This window comes from Pelobates fuscus, chromosome 5 (genome assembly GCF_036172605.1).
Source record: "Pelobates fuscus isolate aPelFus1 chromosome 5, aPelFus1.pri, whole genome shotgun sequence".
Taxonomy (NCBI): domain Eukaryota; kingdom Metazoa; phylum Chordata; class Amphibia; order Anura; family Pelobatidae; genus Pelobates; species Pelobates fuscus.
This window is the reverse complement of record NC_086321.1, coordinates 370,162,067-370,177,401: the sequence shown is the minus strand read 5'-3', so window position 1 is coordinate 370,177,401 and position 15,335 is coordinate 370,162,067. Positions and strand designations below refer to the sequence as shown.

General features: G+C 37.5%; 1 protein-coding gene across 3 annotated transcripts in view; it reads left to right on the top strand.

Annotated features, from left to right (window-relative positions):
* The first annotated feature begins 450 nt into the window (after positions 1 to 450).
* Positions 451 to 15,335, top strand: part of PECAM1 (platelet and endothelial cell adhesion molecule 1) — a 28,308-nt gene continuing 13,423 nt past the window's right edge. For 2 of the 3 annotated variants that reach the window (XM_063456156.1, XM_063456155.1), the window contains exons 1-11: positions 451 to 648; positions 741 to 767; positions 4,859 to 5,149; positions 7,175 to 7,474; positions 8,306 to 8,587; positions 9,043 to 9,312; positions 10,373 to 10,663; positions 10,871 to 11,155; positions 12,763 to 12,870; positions 14,427 to 14,454; positions 14,999 to 15,069. In XM_063456156.1, the coding sequence (XP_063312226.1) occupies positions 618 to 648; positions 741 to 767; positions 4,859 to 5,149; positions 7,175 to 7,474; positions 8,306 to 8,587; positions 9,043 to 9,312; positions 10,373 to 10,663; positions 10,871 to 11,155; positions 12,763 to 12,870; positions 14,427 to 14,454; positions 14,999 to 15,069 (1,984 nt within the window). In that variant the 5' untranslated portion in view covers positions 451 to 617. Of the gene's footprint in view, positions 649 to 740; positions 768 to 4,858; positions 5,150 to 7,174; positions 7,475 to 8,305; positions 8,588 to 9,042; positions 9,313 to 10,372; positions 10,664 to 10,870; positions 11,156 to 12,762; positions 12,871 to 14,424; positions 14,455 to 14,998; positions 15,070 to 15,335 lie in introns of all 3 variants that reach the window. The other variant, XR_010090914.1, reaches the window with a different exon arrangement.

The window sequence follows — 15,335 nt, the reverse complement described above, 5'->3', positions numbered from 1 at the left end:
TCTCTTAACTCGGCAGATAAATTGTACCATGAAACATCTATTCTAATTATCCATTTTTTTTCTTTTACTGTTTCTGGATCAGCATTTTAGTGTTTTTTTGTTTGTTTGTTTTTATATATTATTTTCACATGAGTAAGTGATTCTTGATAAGTTTATGCAGCGCTCCAACATCTTCTTTTGGCACGTTTTTGTTTTTAATATTTTTCTGATCGCAGTTTCTGTTTAACCCCTTTAGCGCCTCCTATGTATTTAGCCTGTAGGGTGTGTTGGGCGATATACACATTTCTTCTGTGAATATTCTTTTGAAATTGTAGATGGATCTTAAAGATGGAGGCAGGAAAAGTGGTTTCAGGAAAGGTGTCATTTCCACGACTTCCTGAGCCGTCTGCTGCTTCCACAGATATTAAATGATTGGCCCTCTTTTTTTTTAGTTCCAGTTTCTGAGTTGGGGAAATGATTACCTAATCAGTTCTGTCCTCTGCGCTCACTGCCCTGAAAACATTCAATGTGATTTAGCAGGGTGACTCGTGTGTACACAGCTTGCCGTCAATCTGAAATATAATTTCATTTTTTTTCGGAGTGGAGGGAAGATCCATTTTTTTAATTTGTGTGCTGAAATGTATTTAGTTGTAGTTTTCTTTTTTTGCAGTAAGTATCCACATTTTTTTCCATGTAACTTCAAAAATCTCTTGCCAGTCAATCCTAGAAAATAACCAGATTCTGTTGTACCTTTTTTTCAGCGCGGTTGATCAACGCTCAAAATGATGGTAAGTGGAAATGCTGGATTTTGATATATTTGTGACTAATGGGAGATGGTGAGAAGGAAAAAGCTTTATGTTTGTGAGAAAACTATCCTTTATCTCCAGGGGAAAGATGGCAAGATGAGCAGTGGGTCAATCACCGCCCAGGTTATAGGAAGGATTGTGAGCGGCTGCCTCAAAGCACAATCGTAAACGAGATTATGGAACTGTATTCTTTTATTATTGTATTTAAATTCTTGCAGTATTAATCTAAAGCATTTAATATAAAAATAACAAATGGAGTGGAGTTTGCTGGCCTGGTCTCAAACTGGGCTATTATTATTTTTTATTTTCTTTTATACAGTATTTTCTTTTCTTTGCAACTGACTGCCAAATCTAACTAGCCATCCCTGTTTAACTTAGGGAGTCCCTTTTGCAAGTCTTCCAGTCTTATGGCAGTACATATAAACTAAATATGCTCTCTTTTAAGTATAATTTTAAAAAAACATTTTTTAAAATATATGACATTTGACCCCCTTTTACCTCTACCTTTAAAGGCAATCTATAACTGTTACTTTCCAGAATTTTTCATTTATTTAAAAAAAAATTATAATAATAATCTTTATTTTGGTTGTGCATTAGATAACAAAAGAGCATACGATGCCACAACAGCATAAGCAAGCACACTAATATTAATACCACAGTATTACACATATATGGCGTGAAAGTAGTGGCACAATTATTAAAGGTGTAGAGATAAGGAATCTAAATATACGCGTCTATTTGTAACAATAAATTTTCATTTTAAAGCATATTAATGCTATATATTTCACCAATATGAATTTATGAAGTGTAAAAAAATAAAATGTAAAGGGTAAAATAATAATAATTACAAATGAATTATCATGCGACTGTGCGCCTCCATCTTAGTTGCTTGTTAATTTTTGTTACAAGCTCTGTCCTTTGCACCTGGCAGTCAACATAGAACATAGAGAAAATAAGAAATTTAACAATAGGGAGACTTATCAAAGTGTACCAGATCGTTTTGCACCTCTTTTTCCATGTAGCTTATTAAATCTGTCAGGTTTTTCATTTTTAATTTATGTATTTGTTTATTGTCTTTTGCTGCTTTGCACCTTAATCATATTTTTTAAATATATGTCACAGATTTTTCAATCTTTCTGTTCCTTTTTCCGTCATGTAATTGTAATCGTTTCTGCTGTGTAAGTGTTCTGTTACACGTCTCTTTTTTTGCCACTCTAAATGTGTCAGTCTTTTGTAAATTGCATATTTCTGCAAACATTTTGGAATTTAGGAAAGATTTAACCTTTGTAGACCATTTTTAGAATAATTGAATGTGAACAGATTCAAATTAACAATAGAAGATCCTTTACTATACTTTGATATGTTTTTCCCCCAAAGTTTATTTTTTTTCCCCTCCACATTTACAGTTTGGGCCATGAATGTGTCGGGTTTGAAGTGAATTGCGATTTAATTTGCCAAGTCTTTATTATAATTTAGAAGAAAATATCATAAACTCAAGTTTTATTAATTGGTGGGATTTCCAGTGTAGAGATATTTCTGTAACTCTGTCTCACCCAGTCTAACCAACACCCTAACGCTCAGTGCTATTGCCTGTCTTTCTCTGTGCTGTTATTACATTGATATAATTCTTTAGTTTACAAGAATTATGGAACATTATTGAAGAAATCACACATTTTTCCAATTTGGGGAAAAAAAACTTTTATACTTACCCATTTCCCCCACTTTTTTTTTTTTAATTTTTTTTAAATTTAAAAGTCCTTTGCTAGTTCTCTGGAACTTCCAGCATTGCAAATAACATCAAATGTCTTGCTGTAGAGCACAAATATAATATCTGTATACTTTAAGGCATAATAGAAATATATAGGAACAAAAAAATACAAGAAAAAAAACCCACAAACTATTAGTTATCACTGTATAACCTTCTCTAGGAAAATAATGATTTGTTCATTAGCAAAATTAGTGACTAATGACCTTAAAATACAAATATAAGGTTGGTTTTGCCACAGAAAACGGGCTTAAATGTACACTGGATAGATTATTACAGGTTATTGAAGTAGCAATATGGTGTATATTTATGGATATTAGATTATTTTTTTTTTATTATTAATTAGGCCTTTGCTTAACTCTATGTTGGGTTTGGGAAACTTGATTTCTACTGTTGAATGCAAAGATCTTGAATGAAACCCCCTGAAACTTTTTCTGTACAGCCTCTTTAGATAATACAGTAATGACCTCATATCAATTGTGTTATTGAAAGGAAAAGGCAGACAATACATGTTGGTAGGGAGGGGCATAAAGAGTGGATTTATAAAGCAAAATGATTTTACAAAAACAAACAAACAAAAAAACGTAGACTTAAAGATTAATAAAAGTAAAATCTAAGTATAGTTTTCACCTTTACGTTGCATGTGCCTAGAGTATGGGATGTATGGCGATGCCACAGAAGCCATTTGAAGAATCTTTCTTGGTTCAGATTGTTGTTTCAGTTCAAAGGGAAGTGTAATTTCACTAGTCTAGTTACTGCATGCATCTTTTGGATACTTGACTTGGATACTTCCCATGAGCATTGTTAATATTGTTTACTTTTCTCTGTATTTAAAAAATATCTATTCGTGAGGTGTGATAAGTTTATAAGTAAAATCCACACCGCTCCCACCTGTCGGGTAGGCCTCCAACGCTTGTCCGGCATATATTGCTCATTTCGCCGCTTGATGGGTATCATTGCACTCCGCTTGATGTTCCCTGTCTATTGTCTTTTGACCCGATTAGTCTCCGTTTTGGACGGGAAAGGTGGCTTTTTATGCGGATTTGTGCCGGAGCTCTTGAGGTTGTCAACCACTCGGCTCTACGGTCAGGCCCCGCCCCCGATTTTTAATGTTTTATTCAACAGAGTAAATTACAGAGAAGTAACAGCTCCCTTTTAAATTTCATCTGTATGCAGTGCTACAAATTATATTAAAGGACCACTCTAGGCACCCAGACCACTTCAGCTTAATGAAGTGGTCTGGGTGCCAGGTCCAGCTAGGGTCTAGCATAGAGAAACTGCTATGTTTATTAATGGGTTAAGCCTTCCCCCCCAATCCTCTAGGGGCTGTCTCATTGACAGCCGCTAGATGCGCTTGCGTGATTCTCACTGTGAAAATCACAGTGAGAGCACGCAAGCGTCCATAGAAAAGCATTGTAAATGCTTTCCTATGCGACCAGCTGAATGCGCGCGCAGCTCTTGCCGCGCGTGCGCCTTCAGCCGACGGGGCGGAACGGAGGCGGAGAGGAGGAGGAGAGCTCTCCGCCCAGCGCTGGAAAAAGGTAAGTTTTACCCCTTTTCCCCTTTCCAGAGCCGGGCGGGAGGGGGTCCCTGAGGGTGGGGGCACCCTCAGGGCACTCTAGTGCCAGGAAAACAAGTGTGTTTTCTTGGCACTAGAGTGGTCCTTTAAACACAAGTTAAGGGGAAGGATCCCTTCCCCTTAGCTATCAAGCAAAATTGACCTAAATGGGCCTCAAAGCCAAAAAGTGGGTGAGAAGGCATGGGAGGGGAACATGCCTATAGGTAGTAAGCCTGCTTTTCCTCACAGCAACTACAGAGCATGTGCTTTATTTGCTGTGATTTTTAATCTAGCTAGTGTATCTTTGCTAGAGGAGTAGTATATATAGAGCAATAGAGTGGCAGAGGGCACTTTGTTTTGAAACCAATTAACTGGCTGTACTGCCAGCATGTCTGTGTCATGGGGGAGATACAGGGGGAATGACCTAAGAAGGGTCAATTGCATAGTTCCTGCACAAGATCAGAGGTGGGTGAAACACCCATCTACACTATATGATCTTGGCACCGAGATAAGTATTTTAATATTTATTATTACTGTGATAAATTGTATATTGACTGTGTGATACCTGGCAAACAGGATTACAGTGATATCTATCAGTAACGGAAAGATTGCAAAGAATGTGTTTTCTTAGTAACTCAAACAATGAACGCTTCTCTACCAATATAAATTTGCTGTAGTAATCATTTCTCTTTTTTAAGTGTTACTGTTACCATCAGTCATTTCTTCCTTTTTTTGTTTTTTTTTTGTAAGTGTTTACCATCAATGATGTGAAACTGGAATCTTCACCACACAGCCCTGTTGCTAATGGAGCCACGCTGAATCTGGATTGCTCTGTAGACATCACCAAGAATGGAGAGTTTGACTTGCTACATACATTTATGTTTTACAAGAACGATGTATTGGTTTATAACATCACCTCTGGTCGCGCCAATACCACGTTCACCATTAACCCTGCAAGAGTGTCCAGCTCTGGAATATACAAATGTCAGGTGGATGTGGAGGGCAAGTCCAGGAGTAAGGAACTGGAAATCAGAGTAACTGGTATGTCTGTTACATAACCACTAAATTCACTCCTTTTTGTAATTTCAGGAAATTCAATTGTATAAAAACAGAGTTTAACCCCTTAAGGACACATGACATGTGTTGACATTTAACAGAAGTCCACTATAAAGCTAGTTCTTTTCTCTATAGGTTTTAGTGAAGGTTTTATACTCAATTACATTACGCTAAAAATATAATGTTTCGTAACACCATCTGCATCTAAAAAATATGAAAGGACCTTCACAGAATAATGTTAAAACTTCACACAGTTTAAAGCAATTTGCTTTATTTGAGAAGCAGTGTCTCTCATAAATGATGCTGTGTTTTGCCTGGCGTGGAGATGAAATGCTTCACATTGATAGTCTAGTTGCAATATATAGAAATTATTGTAATATTGTTCTGAAATTTTGTCACATTTGATGTGTAAAAATAGGTGCCACATTTTATTTTTTTATTTTCCAGATCACTTTATTGCATATCCCTACTACTCTGTATCCTTCCTTATAGGAACAATGTAGGCACCATAATCACTACATGCTATTGGTTATAGTGTCATTAGGCTGCAAGCACTGTTCTTGGGTTTTTGATCAAATAGTTTGTTTTCAATCAAGTTAACCAAAACTCAGGACTGCCCATGGCCCATGCTCATCAATTACTAATAGAGAAGTTACACTTCTGCATTAGTATTATTCTCGATTTCACACTCAACTGATAAATGGCAGTAAAATATGAAACAATTAATATTGTTAATGCAAACTTACATAGGACATCCACATTAGCAATTCCTGCAAACTGTGGGTGGTTGTGCATCTAGTAATCCAAATTTTGGTCAAAACGTTTGGCTTTCGACATGATCACTTCTATGCAGATGACACACAAATCTATCGCTTTTCTTCTGATTTCCACCGTCCCTCTTGATTCATACTTCAGACTGTTTTCAATAGCAAAAGTACAATTCTTAAAGGGACACTATAGTTACCAGAACCACAGTATCTTAATGTAGTGGTTCTGGTGTCCATAGCCTGTTTTTGCAGACTTTTGTCAATGTAAACACTCTATAAGGAGATGCTGATTAGCGCATGCAGAATAGTCTTTCCCTATGGGAAAGCATTGTCTTGTCTGAGATCATCAAAATTGATAATCTCAGCCATGGAAGCCCACCCAACAACGACGAGACCGGCATGACTTGGAAATTTTTTTTTTATTAAAATCCAGTCACATACACTTACAGACACACACGCACACACACTGATACAAACATACACACCGACACATTCACACACATTCTCTCTCACACACATAATTGTTATTTATTTATTTATTTTCATTTTCATTTTAGTCCACCCAGCCTCCCTACCTTTGGGAGAGTTGGAGTGGATCTTTTCCCTGAAGTCCAGTGTGGGGATGTGCAGTTATATTCCTGCTGTTGCATTACTGCTCCCTAGCGCTGTATAGTAATGCTAGGGCCAGAGTGACATCATATTCGAGCTCCTGGCATCACAGCAGGACACACGAAGGAGCAGAGCAGGAAGATCACAGCTCCCTCCCTCGCTGCCTGGTTTCCACTGGCTCCATTCTCCCTCAGCGCCCCCGTCTGCATTCATCCCTAATTTGTCAGTAGTGGAGGAAGAGAAGTTCATGCATTATGTCTGTTCCAACCTGTCCTCCAGCAGGGAAGGACTTAACCCAATGACTTTAGGGCTCTCCTCATCCAGCATCCAAAAAGTAAATTTAGTTTATTTGTGTTTTATTTCAAATTTTCCTTTTCTCCTCTCTTCAGATATCTGTTAGTTTACAATTTGTCCCAGCAACCCTATTTCAGATGTTCTGCTTGTTAGTTACAAATTTACAATATGATCAAATACATGGTGTTATTTGATGTTATAACAGCCGACCTGGCATATTTCTGCAAATTACCAGTTCAGCTTTGCTGTACAAAATGTAGCATTTCCACTGTCAGTACACATGGTGCTATTGTGAAATACTTTAGCTCAAACAACTTACAGTATTCTTCTTTCTACATAGGAGTGTCTCCACCTAAAATTCACATAAGGAAGACAGAGGTGAAAGAAGGAGAGGATGTATCTGTGACTTGTGAAGCACCAGAAGAGGATCCACCGCTTTTCTTCACTTTCTACAAGTTTCAGGACTCTATATTAGTGTCTCAAAAATCCAGGTCTGCTACTAACCAGAAATCACTTCAAGTAAATTTTCCAATAGAAAAAGGAGACAAGATTTTGCGCTTTAATTGTGATGTCAAAGTTGGCTATGTTTCCGATGAAGCTAAATCAGCTCTTAGCGAGGGGAAATTTGTCACCGTGACAGGTGAGCATATAACATCCTATGATAATAATCCATCCCATATTTATTTTCTGGGTAGTGCAGCAGAAAGAGGCTTTTGCTCTGGTCTTTCTCAGCTCCCCCCACATGTCGTTGCACTTTCTTTCCTCTGTCTGATCCATATTTCTGCCTTCTCCTTTTCTGCTTCATTCTCTATTATCCCCCTCTGTTCCCTGCTCATCTTCTCATCTAATATCTTCCCCCTTCACCACCATCCTTCCTCCTCCTTCTTACCTCTAATATTCTGCAATTCTTCTTAAATAGCTTTGCAGCTAAACTTGCCTTTGTAGTTATCTTCTTGGATATGGTATAATAATTGTTTTGATGGCATTATTCATAATTTGTACTCTTCCAACTAAATCTCATGTAAAATTTTACTGCCCACCTACTAAGCTTTCAATAAGTGTGTCCCAAGCTACATATCCTCACTAATCAACAAGTACATATCATCATATCACTCATGCTCTATCTACTATGTACATCTGTATTCTGCACTGCCTCCTCCCCCACCCCCGCCTTCCTACTTACATCTTATTATTTAATTTTTTTTTTAAAAGTACATTCTTTTTTTTAATAGTGCTTAAGTATATGCAGTATATATGGCGGTCGAACCCCGCCTCCCCACCTCTTATTAATTTAACAGTTCTTATATAGCACGCTATCAAGAGCACTTTACAAATTTATTCAAAAATAACATTACTAAATTTACATAATTACTTGTGTTTAACAGCTCATTATACACTTCTGCTGAATGTAATGGCTCTCTTGATAATATTACAAATTAAATCACTCACACCTTCTGTGACAATTCTACAGAACCCTTTTCAACCCCAAAAATTGAAGTGTCTCCCTCAAACAACTTCACTGAAGGGATTAACATGCTTATTAAGTGCTCGGTGCAAAAGCCCCCACCCTCTTCTTCCTATAATGAGACGGTAGAAATCACAATTCAAAAGGATAAAGAGATTCTAAAGAGTTCCACAACAGAGAGTGTAATATTTTCCCAACTGGCAACCGTAAAAGAAATGGGTGACTACACATGTAAAGCAGAAACAAAGAAGACTTGGAAGAGCAGCAGCGTCTTCATCACCATAGCAGGTACATTTTAGTTAATCTCTGAAAGTGAAATTGTCCTATACTAATAGGATAATCAGTCTATGTCATAAACACCAATTAAAGTGTGCATGTCCCTCTTGGAGTGCTTGGGTCCTTCTCGTTTCTCTTGGAATAATCAATATGAGATATTACAACCATGTCTATTCACGTGGACCAAGTGTATAATAAATCTATTGCTTTCAGCCATAATGACAAACTTGGATGTTACCGTCTACAGAACCCGGAAGGCTGCCCCCCCACCCTCTCCCTCCATCCCCAAGTCCTCCCTAGTTCTTTTGAGCTGCAGTGATGTTGCTCTTCCAATGCAGGAAAAAAAAGTAAAAATTTGTAACTTGCCATGATGACAAGGCATAGAATTGTAAGGACCTGACCAAAAATGGTGATTGTTATTATTTATTTACCCCCCACTGTAACTCCAACTGTATTACTAATTACAGAGCTGTTTGCAAGACCACGTCTCTCTGTGCATGGGAAAGACAACCTCAATGAAGGCGATCGCTTGTCCCTAATGTGTGAGGTTCCTGGCTTATCGTCTAATGTTTCAAAGAACCAGAACTTTTATTTGTTAAACAAAAACTTCAGACAAAAGATGGTCCTGGGGAAGCACAGCACAACTGTAAAGGAGAAGGACAGTGGGAGTTATTTATGTGAGGTGACAATATCCAACATTACCAAGAGAAGTGACCCAGTAAATATCAGAGTCCATGGTGAGTCAGTTTACAGGTACTACAATACATTTATATATGTATATATTTATATTCAGAAAACGTACGTAATGGGCAATATTGTGCCAAATGTTACCTTTTACTTTACAATTGGAATAACATCCAATTGCAATCTCTCAAATTATTAGCATTATTTAAACACTGAAGTATTCCTTGTATTTCTGAGGATAAGTCAAGCAGTTTGACCATGATGACACTCACCCAGCTCGCAGCAGTTTCTATGGGGAATTCTCACTATCCAATGTTCTTCATATCAACTACTTTTTTGAAAAACTTGTCAAAAACATGAACATTAAAAAAAACATCACAGCACAGCAAACAGATGCATATTAACCAGTACTCTACGTACGTGTCATGTTATTGGCAGTTCTAATAATGCATATAATCAGCTCTTTCCAGTAGGGGTTCATGGGATAAATAGTTGATCTCCTCATTTCACAAGATAGTGGTATACACTCCGCATAGATATGTGTAACACCTATTACAAACATCATAACCAAGTGTATCACACACACACGCACAATAAGAAATGTTAAGGGCATGTATGTGGGAGTGTTATAATATGTACATGGGAGGAATGAGTATACACGTCTAGTGTTGAAAAGTATCCAATTATACCATGTGCATGTAAACATGGATGTATATAGACCTGTATTGCACTTTTTATGTGCATGCATTGTCCTGTTTGCTCATGTGCAGTGGATACTAATTTTACATATGTTTGAAATGCACGATTGAGCAACTTTATGTTGTTAACATATACTAGTATACCTTAAATCGGGGATCATAGTTTTCATTTGTCTGCTAGCCATTGGCAAGGGGAAATTCAGCCCTAGTGAGTATAAATGTACCTCTGGTAGGCTCTGTGTATACGTATTACCGCTGAGAAGCGTTTTTAATTTAGTTAACCACACTGGATACCAGCTGTAAATTCATTATTTAATTTGCATGTCTGGTATTGTCTTTTGCAATCTGCTTTGTCTCTTTGTTTGGTGTGTGTGTGTGTGTATATATTTATCTGTCTGTTTTTTTTTCTCGCCAGCCGCTGTATCAAAGCCAATTCTCACACAGTCTCAAAACAATAACAGGATGGTGGTGGCAGGAGAAACTCTTATTCTGAACTGTATCTGCTCCAGTGGAACCCTTCCTATAACGTACTCCCTGTACAGAGGAGGGCAGTTTGTGGGCCGGGTGAACAAGACCGACAAAGCACCTGCAGTGTTTATGGTTAACGTGACAAAATCTGATGATTTGGGGGAATACCGCTGCCATGCTGCAAATAGAAATACTCTTTCTAATCAGTTCAGTGATTCCATAAACATCACTGTCATAAGTAAGTTGAGTCATTTGAATGACTAAAATAAAAATGGTATTCATTTGATTTATGTAGAGGTTTACACTGCATAATACTATTCTGTGAAAGATGGTTTACACGTGGTTAAACTGTCCTGTAAAGCAGGATAATGCGGAAGCAATGTCTTAGTTGCCAGTTTTACTTACAAATGTTTTGTTGCTGAAAATTCTGCTGTTTCTTCCACAGCTCCAGTTGACAAAGTCCATTTCCTAACCATTCCAGAGGGCACCGTAGAAGAAGGGACAGAATTAGGTTTGAGCTGCACTGTGGAGAATGGGACTTTTCCGATTGAGTTCAAATTTTACTTTAAAAAAGGAAAAGAGGAAATTCTGATAAATGTCACCAAGACTAACGCACACCACGCTAAGTATATCATTTCATCATTTAACAAAGAAGAGGATGGAGGTTATTTCTGTAGAGCTTCAAACCAGGCCAAGCATTCCGTATCAACAGAACCTATAGCTCTGAAAGGTAATTTAAGGGTAGTTTTTATTAATTAATCGTTTGATTTAGCTTAGTCTTAGTCTGAGGTGAAATACCAATAATTGTACGGCAACACTGAAAACATAACTACTATAGTTATATCACTGATGTCCTGCTTCCTTACTCAAAGATCCACAATGGTTTGCAAATTACCTCGTGGCACTATTGGATGGGTGCCATGTGATTACTTGAAAGCCCGCAGTTTATCTCCCACCACAAAACATGTCACTATACTGTGTTCTTCATTGTGAAAGAGATTTTTCATGGTCAACTTTTTCCTTACTAATCAAACCTCTAAGGCAGGGGTAGGCAACCTACGGCACTAGTGCCATGCACGGCACTCGAGGTGTCTTTGTACGGCACTCAAGGCTGCTGGAGCCAAACGCACTCTGGCCTATCAGGAGTCCCAGTAAAACTTCAGATATTTGCTAATACGAAGAGGTGGTGAAGGACAATCCTCAATTTATGCATTGCAGCACATAGAGTAACTGATCTCAGATCACTTCCTCCCAGCACTTGTGAATGGGAATCCACACTTTAGTAGAGCAGCTATCGCAGCTCCTGTCCTTGACCTGTACCTGGCCAGCCTGGTCCCCACTGGAACCCAGGGAACCCACCCACACTGCTAGATATACACAGAAATGCAGAATAACCCTCCCCTCATACAAATAATATGAACAGCCCACAAACAAACATACACACAATCCGCACAAATGCAACACCACTAACAATACACATACATGCACACAACCCCACATGCAGCCTCTCACATGCAATACCCCAAACAGCCCCCACACACTACCAAACACACAATGTGACATATCCATCCACACACAATTCCACAAGCAGCCCTCATACACAGCCCACATTCATATGTATCATACACGATACCATAAACTACTAATGAACATATACAATATAATAGCTCATATACGCACAAAATATACGATACAAAGCAATTACAGTAAAAATAACACAAGCAGAATACGGCAGCATATACACCTTAATTTAAAAAAAATAGGATCGGCACTCTACGGGACATCACAATCCTATATCGGCACAGTGCTGCTAAAAGGTTGCCTACCCCTGCTCTAAGGGGATATTTTGTATCTATCAAACTGCTCAAAAATTGTTTGATGTGGAATTGGAAGGACAGCCTTGTAGTACCATAACCACTACAGTGGGCTGTACGGTTTATGGTGCTTAGAGTGTCCCATTAAGGTCCAATTTAAAAGAGAATAGAAAAAACAAAAATGACTACAGCTGTTATCAGAATATGAGGGATAATGTCAATATTGGCTTTGGGTACTATGACTCTTTACAAAGTGTAAAATGTTGCAAAACAGAATGTTCAAATTGTACCCCAGAATTCATTCAGGTGTTGATTTTAAGCCCTAAAATATATTTTAAAATCTATTCAAATTACTAGTTTGTAAGATTTGCACTACTTGGTCTCTTTTATGTGAGTGGCACAATAAATAAAAGCGTGGACTGGTTAATAGAGAAGCCAGTTGCTACTCTGGTGTTTGTTTGTGTATATTTATGTATTGTATGTATGATGTGCAATTAATGTTCTTGTTTATCACTATTTACAGCTGTCCTTGCGAAATGGAAGAAAGGAGTTCTGAGCGCTTTCATAATTTTCATTATACTTGCTGTGATAGTTATCTCTTTATACTTTTACCTGGACAGAAAGAAAAAAGGTAAAACACTTTTATAATCAAACAATGTGACAATTCTGTTCTAATAAGTAGCGCAAAAATTTAAACGGGTAGAAGTCACCAATGTGCAAATGGCTCCAATGGTTTCCGTAATTACTGCCCAACTTTTAGTAACTGAAGCCACTTTTTAGAACAGAACAGTTTGGTAAATCTAAACCAATATGTCTGCTTACAGAAGGATTGTTTATTTGCAAAAACAATTGCCTGATGTTACAAAGTAGCTGCATGATAACTCTTTGACTCCATCTCAGTCAGCATTTTCTGTCATTTGCTCTGAGAGCAAAGTATTCTGGGACTAATCATAGAGGATTAGCAGGAGAAGAGCAATCAATAGGCTGTATAAGGGAAAGTTTACTTTCTACAAAATCTGCTAACCTATAGGTTTGCTGGTCAGTCATCTAGTAGGATCTATGGAACAGCAACAGATATATAACACACCTCCACAAAATAATGATTTCAGGTAGTTAAAGAACTACAAAAAAAAAACCTACTAGGCACCGTGCAAAGACAAAGTTTATATTATGTAAAAAGACAAGTATCTCTGAGGAAGATGCTGAATCTTCCATCAACCCACATTTTGTACTCTAGTGCCCGCAGTTTGCTGACGGCCACTCACTGTTACCAGTTCTTTTCATTTAAAATACATAAATAGCATAACAGTTGTTTGAAATGTACAATATACACATAGCATGCAATTTGGTTTAATCAAAAAAAATAAAAAAAATACCAAAGACAGTAGAGTTATTGACCTCTGTCAGTATGGTTTTTATGGAATGCTACAATTAAAATAACGTTATTCTGTTATAACGTTTACACATATTTAGACATCCCTGTGTTTGTTTCTTAAAGGGACACTATAGTCACCTGAACAACTTTAGCTTAATGAAGCAGTTTTGGTGTATAGAACATGCCCCTGCAGCCTCACTGCTCAATCCTCTGCCATTTAGGAGTTAAATCCCCTTGTTTATGAACCCTAGTCACACCTCCCTGCATGTGACTTGCACAGCCTTCCATAAACACTTCCTGTAAAGAAAGCCCTATTTAGACTTTCTTTATTGCAAGTTCTGTTTAATTAAGATTTTCTTATCCCCTGCTATGTTAACAGCTTGCTAGACCCTGCAAGAGCCTCCTGTATGTGATTAAAGTTCAATTTAGAGATTGAGATACAATTATTTAAAGTAAATTACATCTGTTTGAAAGTGAAACCAGTTTTTTTCCATGCAGGCTCTGTCAATTATAGCCAGGGGAGGTGTGGCTAGGGCTGCATAAACAGAAACAAAGTGATTTAACTCCTAAATGACAGTGAATTGAGCAGTGAAATTGCAGGGGAATGATCTATACACTAAAACTGCTTTATTTAGCTAAAGTAATTTAGGTGACTATAGTGTTCCTTTAAAATATGCTATGATTAATTTGAAGCCTTCGAAATTACAGTTGATCTTTATAACTTCATGTTATAGTTGCCTGATGACAGAAAAGTGTATTTATTTTTTGTCTGTGACTTATATTTGTCAAATCTATTTTATTGTCCTATGCAGGCCAAAGGATAACACTAGATAAAGCCAGGTAAGTAATGCAAATAATAAATAGTTTATGTTCATTTATATCTGCTTACAAGCTTGCTGAAAGACCTCATAGGAGAAAGCTAATGCATCCCCCTGCCCACTCCAAGTACTTCTGCAGCTGAACATCTTCCCATCTTCAGTGACCGGCACCTTCATACTTCTCAGTGACCAGGACAGAGCCGCAATAACATGGATAAACAGTGTCTATAGCTCCTTCAGAATAACATGTATGATGCTATGATCAAACTGATAGAAACAGCCGTACAGCTGTTATCAGCATTGAAAGCGGTTTCATTTATTTTATTTGATGGATGGAACTCCTGCCAGATGCTGATCTTCACATTCCACAACCCCCTGTAATAGAGACGTTTGGGCAGAGCTCACTGCAGAGAACAGCTAAACCCTATATTACTTATATAAAGCACTAAAAAGTGAAGCTGGAGCGTACATTTGATTAATCTCCTCATTTTCCCTATATACGTGTAAAATCTCTTAGGAAGGTTGTTCTATTGTATTCACATAGTTTTTTCCTGGTTTATTTCAAGAACTTCTAAAACATCTGACGTAAACCATGACAAAGCAACCTTGGAATTGAAAAATGAGGATTCGTATTATGGTGAGTTTTGTACATATAATGTTTAAACACAACAATACATTGCAAGGCCTTCAATTAATAAAAACAGTTGCTAGTACCTCCTGGGCCACAAAGGTAATTGTCTATTGCCCACACGTTAGTGTAGTGACAGCTAACATTGCCATTTAATATGTTTATGAACCTTTTAAGTTCAATTGAGAATATTGGGCCATTTAGTTTGAAACATCTGGTGTGCCAAGGGCAGTCATCATGTCATGAGTGAATGAAACTGGTTAATATGAACACGG